An 8,122-nucleotide genomic window follows, 5' to 3' on the forward strand; every position below is an offset into this window, starting at 1 on the left:
ACATTTAGCGTGCCCTCACTCACCATGTAAAGTCATGTCGCCAAGAGTTAGTGGACCCAATTGTCTGATGGCAAAGACACAGCTAAGCCAGTAGTAAAAAAATATTGGTGTATTAACGATAAATCACACGTGTTTTCCAACCGGTGTAATTATCATGGACGGTGGGGACAAACGAGCGGATAAGGCCAACAACTCATACATACAACACCATAGTCAATGGCCATAATTGGCTTCCATATATACCCACCGTCCAACCTCCCAATATGTACTCCTTCAGCAAGAAACGAATAAATGGTAAGATGGTAATACTCCGAGCAGATAAAACCACACGGACGGAGCCATCCGCGCGTGCCACTGCGCGTGGGCCAGCCGCCATTAACCCCACGCGCAAGGGATTTGCGCCGCGTCCTCTTTAAAACCCCCCTTCAACCTCGGGCTTTGCTCGTCCGTCCCATCCATCTCCGTCTCTCGCTTCGCCCCCCTGCTCCTTTCCGCCCAACGCCCGCTTGTCTTCCCGTAGAGCCAGCAGTTGTCGCGCCTCGGCCATGGAGGACGGCCGGAGCGACGCCAAGGAGGCCAGCATGGTCGAGCTGGCCTTGTCCTTGGAGAAGGTCCGCCAGATCGAGGGCGGCGGCGACAATGCCGACGGCCAGAAGAAGCTGTGGGGGCTCCTCCGTCTGTTCATGGCCTGCATGGTCTCCGGCGGCATCCAGTACGGCTGGGCGCTGCAGCTCTCCCTCCTCTCGCCCTACTCCCAGGTACGTAGATGCTGCTGGTTAATTTCCCCTTGTTGAGCTCCTACATCTCCTTTGTTACATCTTTTTCCTCGATGTTCTTGCTGCCGTGATTGTTTTTCTCTGATATCTCGTGTTCATCTTTGGGTTGCAGACGCTTGGGATTCCCCACCAGTACGTTTCCCTAACCTGGATTTGCGGTCCCATCGCTGGATTTGTGGTGAGTTTTCCTGCGATTTCATCCCCATAACCAGTTTCCTTTTTCTTCCTTCCGTTTCCTTTTCAAAGTTCGGTGAAAAAAAATAAGAGAATTTGTTGTTAAGGCACGGAATCTTGAAAATCTGAAACTACCACGCAAATCTGCTGAAAATATTCACGTAGTAAAAGGGTAATGGACCGATCGTTTTCATATCTGCTCATTATTCCCCGGCTACCAAACCCCATGCACTAAAAAGGAAAGGGCTAAAAATGGCATTAATAATTAATTAATTAATTTGTAAATCGGTTCGCCATGGCCAGGTGCAACCCATCGTCGGCTACTACAGCGACCGGTGCACCGCCAGGATGGGCCGGCGGCGGCCCTTCATCCTCGTCGGATGCCTCATAATCTGCGTCTCGGTAAGTCACCAAATTAATCACCTTCTTTCCTTCTTCTTCGAGCTGCCAATCGGTCTTTAATTTTGCTGACGCCGTCGATTAATTGTGCTGATTGGCCCAAACGTGCAGGTGCTCCTCATTGGCTTCTCTGCGGACATCGGGCGCGCGCTCGGCGACACCAAGGAGCACTGCAGCGTGAGTACGGGCCCACGATGGGCCGCCGCCGCCATCTACATTGTTGGCTTCTGGTTCCTCGACTTCGCCAACAACACCGTCCAGGGGCCGGCTCGTGCCATGATGGCCGATCTTTCCGGTGAGCGTTCACCTCAGCTCAAGCTCCCCCTTCCTTCAACGTCGATGTTTCTTGTCATGTATACTGATCAGAGGAGCTCGATTGGGTGCAGCTGGGAACCATGGCCCCAACGTCGGCCAGGCGGTCTTCTGCCTCTGGATGGCCATCGGCAACGTCCTCGGCTACACGGCCGGCGCCAACGGCAAGTGGCACGAGTAAGTTCTTTTCTTCTTCTTCTTCTTCTTCTTCTCTCTTCCCGGCGTGGACGGACCGACTGACTGACGCCGTTGGTTGCAGGTGGTTCCCTTGGCTGAAATCTTCGGCGTGCTGCGACGCGTGCGCAAACCTCAAGGGCGCCTTCCTCACCGCTGTGATCCTCATCGTCATCAGCATGACGGTCACCATGTACCTCGCCGGCGAGAAGCAGCTCGACAAGGCCGACGTGCAGGCCGCCTCCGGCCGCGGGTGCTTCTCCGCCTTCGGCGACCTCTTCAAGAGCTTGAGGAACCTTCCCCCTTCCATGTTCAAAGTGCTCGCCGTCACGGCCATTACCTGGGTACGTACTATAGCTGCACTGCACGCCGATCGTCCTCATGCCATGCACCCGTCGGTCCAACACCAGTTGATCTGACTGACATTGTCCTGCATGCCGCTCTGTTTTGTTTTTCTTCAGCTCGCCTGGTTCCCCTTCTTCCAGTACGACACCGACTGGATGGGCCGGGAGATCTACCACGGCGTGCCGCAGGGCCCCAAGTCGTCCGTCTACGACGCCGGCGTCCGCGAGGGCGCCATCGGCCTGCTCCTCAGCTCCATCACCCTCGGGGCCACCTCCTTCCTCATCCCCAAGCTCTGCCGCAAGCTCACGTCCAAGGTCGTCTGGTCCATCAGCAACTTCATGGTGTTCGGCATCATGACGGCGATGGTCGTCGTCGGCCTGATCTCCACCAAGGGGTACAACGTTGCCCTGACCGCCAACCTCACCGGGCCCGACCCCAAGCTCAAGGCCATCGCGCTCACGCTCTTCGCGCTCATCGGAATCCCGCAGGCCGTGAGTCCACGCGCACCATGCCTCCTGCTGCTGATCTAATTTGATCTGCTTTAATTTGCACGCCCACTGATCGACTGTTCTTTTCCAAAATGCTGTTCGTGCAGGTACTGTTCAGTGTGCCATGGGCTGTTGCTTCTCAAGTCGTTGCCGCGGAGGAGGATGATGGCCAAGGCCAAGGCCAAGGCCTCGCCATTGGTGTCCTCAACATTGCCATCGTCGTGCCGCAGGTTTTCAATCTATTGGCATGGCAACTCGATCGTCAGGCTGTTTGTTAATCGGGGCCTGACTTTTAACCTATTTCTTTTTCATTGCCCTTTGTGCAGCTGATCATCGCGCTCACCGCCGGCCCCATCGACAAGGCCTTCGGGAAGGACAACACGCCGGCGTTCGGCATTGGCGGCGCCTTCGCCTTCATCTGCGCCATCCTGGCGCTCATCCTGCTGCCCAAAACAAGGGGCAATTCCAACGCCGCCGTCATGGCCGGAGGGCACTGATATGGCGATACATCATGAGGAGAGAGTTGTTCTCCAGCTAGCTGATGTTGATATATATATGTGAGCCGAGGTCGTGTTTTTTTGTTTTTCCTTTCCACCGCCGTTTGTTCATTCGTCACGTGCTTTTAGCTGGGAGTGCAGTGGTAGAGCACGAGACGAGTTCCCTGGTCGCAATGTTTTTAGCTGTTCTGGGAACCTCTTGAAAAAATTAAGTGAGATGAACATTGGTAATCTGCACCGATTTAATATATTAATTGCACGTCATGGAGAGTAATCTCCTGACATTATTATAGAGTACTCATTATTATATTTTGTTTGCTGAAACGTGTCTCAAACTCTGGCACCGTCTACCCTCATGTCCCTAAAAATAAGGCTACTCCCTCCTTCCATTTATATAGGACCTAATGCATTTTTGAGACTAACTTTGACCAAATATTAAAGCAATAATATATGACATGCAACTTACACAAAGCACACCGTTAAATTCGTGTGTGAAAGGAGTTTTCAATGATATAATTTTCACATTGTGCATGTCATGTACTATTAATCTTATCAATAGTCAAAGACGGTCTTAAAAAATGCATTAGGCCCTATATAGATGGAAGGAGGGAGTATGTTTGATTCATAAGTCCTATAAGACTTTTTTATTAATCTTATCAATAGTCAAAGACGGTCTTAAAAAATGCATTAGGCTCTATATAGATGGAAGGAGGGAGTATGTTTGATTCATAAGTCCTGTAAGACTTTTTTTAGTCCCAACTTATAAGTCTCAAGTCCCTAAAAAGTCCCTACTTGTTTGGTTCCCGGGACTTATAAGTCTTTATAAGATCATATTACAACTATAAGTCCCTATAAGTCCCTCCTTGAGAGTCTTATTTCATAAATCCCAAATGCCTACTTTAAGTCCCTATAAGTCCATCTTGTTTGGTTTAGATGGAACTTATAGAGACATTTTTAAGTCCCTAGACCAATAAGTCCTTGGAAACAAACACCTTCTAAATTCACCTCTGCTTCGGCCACTTCTCCCAGCCGCTTCACTTCATCTTCTTCCCTAATGGTGTAACCCACCTCTGAGCCAACCCTAACCACCTGCCTCTGCCTCGCACGGCCGGTGGCTATCGCTGCCCCGCCCTTCTTTTGACCTCCCTCCACCGTCATTGCTGGCCGCCGCCCTGACCATTCCTCTAGGCCCCGCCACACTAGTGAAGAACTCCGGCTATCCTCTGCACCCCCAGGCCCGGCCCTGATGGGGGGCAGGGGGGCGGCCGCCCCGGGCCCCCGAGACAGAGGGGCCCCCACGTATGTGTGCTCTGTGTTGTATTTGGCCCATGAAAAAAAATGATTTCTTGGCTAATTTTAGATACAACGGCGTGTACATGCAGCAGCGTACAGGGAGCAGGGGTAAGTAAATCAGCGATCGCTAAATTCGTGGAATTTCCATTTGCCTCTCGTGAGCCCGCGCACGACGACATGAGCGATTGACAAGCCACGCAGGACTCCTCAAACCTCGAGGGCGACCCCGCCGCCGCAGCCTCCTCCCGCGGACGCCTTCCTGATGCTTCCTACTCCAACGACGGCTCTGGTAATTTCTTCTTCATCCCCGTGGACAGGAGTAACAACACCACCGCCCGCCGGTCCCAACAGGCAGTTTTGAACAACAGATCAGGTAAGCATCGTGTTGATTCATCTTCCAAAAGCTAGCTAGGTTATATAGGTGACTAGTTGTCCTTCTGAATTAGGAGAGTTAGTGAATTAGCGGAGAAGAAGAGTTGGACATAGTTATCCTTCTGACTAATTAATCTGGCTCTGTTGGGGATTGATGAAAGACAATGGGAGAGAATGACTAGGATCCATGGATTAATGATGATAGTCGAGCTGAAACTAATTGGAGAATGCATGGTCGCTTTAATCTAATTAGGTGGCCAAATTCATTTTAGTGTTGCAAATTATAAATCTAATTCTAGCTGCACGCCACCAAGAGCAGTTCATCGATAAAACATTAATAGTAGCTTTTGTGTAGCAAACTATGAAATATACGCATGAAACTTGTCCAAATCTTAACAAAAGTAAGATAAACTTAATATAATCATATATGATTAGATCATAGAACTCGGTTGACATGCTGGTTTTGCACTCCATCGATAAAACATTAAGAGTAACTTTTGTTTAAAAATATGTAAACATGCATATGTTAATTATCATTTGGTTTACAAAGGGCCCCGGGTAAATTTTTCCGCCCCGGCCCCTAAAATCTTAGGACCGGCCCTGTGCACCCCACCCTTGAAGATAGATAATGGGGCAATGACTTCCCCCTAGATAGATAGTAGGACTGCCTCTTCTCCGTTGAGCTCGGAATGAACTAGAAAGGTGACTGGCATGAAGGAAATTTGGATGCCGATATGCACCACACGTGTGGTACATTAGACATGCTCACACATCATGTGTGGCATGAGCAGGAGGCAGCCCACACGGGCTGTGTGTGGGCGGACATTAAAATTGCCCACACGTGTGGGCGCAGCTACTTCGTGACACACGTCCAACAAGTACTACTCATCTTCATCCCGCGCACGTGGCACGAAGCAAAAATGTCCACACGTCCTGGCGCAGCTAAGTTAGGTACCCGCGGGATGACGATTTAGTTGCCATCTTGGATGGCAGATATAGTTATCCGGGATGGCAAGTGTAGTTGTAAAAGCATGGCAACTCTATCTGTTTTGGTTAACTATAGTTGTCATGTCTAATTTATGGTAGTTGCCCCGTGTAATCAAACCGCAGTTGCCGTGTGTGGTTAACTACTTGCCACATATGGTCAAACGGTAGCTGCCATGTGTGTTTACCTAGTTGCCACGTGTGGTCCAACCATAGTTGCCATGTATGGTTAATCACATTTGTCATGTGTGTCTATTTGGTTGTCACGTACGCGCAACTGCAGTTGCCGTCTAATAAAGAATTACAGTTGCCATGTGTGTTTACCTAGTTGTTACATTTACATAACTGCAGTTGCCATCCACAACGTAGGAGTGACGTGTGAACGAAAAGCGGTTCGCCCACACGCGCATGGACTAGGTGGTGGCTGTGTGGGCAGAAACAAGTTCGCCCACACAACACAGCTGGTGAACAGCATGGTGCGGGGCGTGTGGGCAAACTCTCCAACGCCCACACACCAGCCCCGTCCTACGTGGCATGCAAATTCTGCCTCAATGTGTCAAGATTCGTGCAAACTGCACTGGACGATGATCCACGCATGTGGGCTAGTTGCAAAACTGCCACCCGTGTGGGTGTTGGTATTTCCGAGGAAATTTCCAGGCACCTCTTTTTTTTCTACAAGAAAAATAGTCCTTGCACACTAAACACACCTAATTTTCCTAAATATGTTTACACAAAAGTAGTCCTTGCACACTGAACATCACCTATGTTTACACAAAAGTAGTGTGGACGAATCAACCAAAGAGACACTATACACTTATGAGCTCAGCGTCCGTTTCAACTTTCAAGGAGGCAGGCACCAGACTCTAAGACAAGAGCATGCAGCACGCTTTCCTGCAACGAGCAAAACAGAGGCCATGTGACATGCCAAAGCTAGGCGGTTAGGTTTCCCTTCTAAACGGAGACATGCAAGATGGAGCTGGAACCTCTGAAGCCCTGCTCTGCTCAGGCCTATATAAAGACCAAGGACCAGGACGATCGAGCACATCTCACACAGCCATACTACTACCACACACCGACACACGAGACCACAGAGAGCCAAAAGGGCTACCAGTTCCACGACCACGGCGATGGCTCCCAAGATGATCGGCGTGACCATCTTGCTGGTGCTCCTGGCGCTGGCCCCGAGCGACGGCCAGGTGATGCCGGTCCCCTGCTGCCGCCTCAACTGCTGTGATAGTAGGCCCGGGTGCTGCTCCCCTGGCCTCGTCGCCGCCATGGCGCCCACCTTTCCGGCCGCCGCGACCAAAGCAGCAGCGCCGGCCGCCGCCGGTGCCGCGCCTCGCAAGGTCTTCCCCGGAAACTAGCGATCGAGGTGTACAGTATGTAGCAACGGACTACCCGCCGTTTGTGGTCAATTCCCCGGCCAAGCGAAGCTCTACCTGCCCCTGGCCGTCTACCTAAGTTCAGTGATTAAAACTGTATGTGTTGAAGCCCAGCTATCTCCTATGTATGTACGATCGTGTTCCCATGGAATTGTAATTCAGTTCTAATGATAATTAATACTCTGCGTTATGGGTTTTTATATGCGGATGATCTGCTTTTGCCTTTTGTCATTGTAATTATAGGGTGTTTGCACATCAACTACATTAACTAGCTATTTACCCGTGCGTTACAACGGGGACATAAATATTCTAGTAGTACATCAACCATGTCTGATGTATACCTTATACATCGTATTCTAGATTTAGATAAGATTTAATTCAATTTGTGTGCAGGTAGGGAAAGGCAAAAAAAGTTTTCATTTTGATGAAGTATTATTAAGTTTGATTTGATTTGAGTAGGTAGGGGAGGCAAGGAAGTTTTGATTGAGGTGAGATTTCGATAACAATTGACTTTATTTGATTTGATTGAGTTAATGCATGACATGGATTAGAAACTATCGATTGTTTCGATTTTTTTTAAAGCGGTTTCGATTATTTTAAGTTGTTAAGTTAGTTTCATTTTGTGCAGTATCTGTTGAGACTACAAAGAAAACCCAAAAGAAAACCAAAGTGAAGGATGAGATGTGGGGAGGAAAAAAACCGAGGAAGGAGGTGAAGACGACGCTACCAATTCCTCCTTAAAAAAAACTCCTCTTTAACGCTAGAGATTAATTCTCTACTATTAAACGGGAGTCTATGACAGTGATGGCCGGTTTGGTTGTCAATGTCATTCGTTCCTTCGCCTCACTCGTTCCATCCCGAGCGTTCGGAAAAAGAAAACACCCCGTTTCCAAATTTCCCTACCAGATTAGCGATGCAGCAGTGGT

At 49.6% G+C, this 8,122-nt stretch overlaps 1 protein-coding gene across 1 annotated transcript; it reads left to right on the forward strand.

Annotated features, from left to right (window-relative positions):
* Positions 1 to 545: 545 nt before the first annotated feature.
* On the forward strand, positions 546 to 3,457 carry LOC119352161 (sucrose transport protein SUT5-like). Its single transcript, XM_037618880.1, has 9 exons — positions 546 to 758; positions 889 to 954; positions 1,254 to 1,352; positions 1,461 to 1,644; positions 1,736 to 1,838; positions 1,921 to 2,179; positions 2,297 to 2,671; positions 2,776 to 2,898; positions 2,995 to 3,457. The coding sequence occupies exons 1-9, from the start codon at positions 546 to 548 to the stop codon at positions 3,163 to 3,165; spliced, it is 1,593 nt and encodes a 530-aa protein (XP_037474777.1). The 3' UTR covers positions 3,166 to 3,457.
* Positions 3,458 to 8,122: the final 4,665 nt, after the last annotated feature.

The sequence above is a fragment of the Triticum dicoccoides genome, chromosome 2A (assembly GCF_002162155.2).
Source record: "Triticum dicoccoides isolate Atlit2015 ecotype Zavitan chromosome 2A, WEW_v2.0, whole genome shotgun sequence".
In the NCBI taxonomy this organism is placed as follows: domain Eukaryota; kingdom Viridiplantae; phylum Streptophyta; class Magnoliopsida; order Poales; family Poaceae; genus Triticum; species Triticum dicoccoides.

Bases quoted from the DNA above. Each gene is read 5' to 3' on its own strand.
- LOC119352161 (XM_037618880.1), top strand. From the start codon at position 546: ATGGAGGACGGCCGGAGCGACGCCAAGGAGGCCAGCATGGTCGAGCTG. The intron at 759-888 runs GTACGTAGATGC...TTTGGGTTGCAG, and splicing joins TCCTCTCGCCCTACTCCCAG to ACGCTTGGGATTCCCCACCA. The intron at 1,839-1,920 runs GTAAGTTCTTTT...CGTTGGTTGCAG, and splicing joins GCCAACGGCAAGTGGCACGA to GTGGTTCCCTTGGCTGAAAT.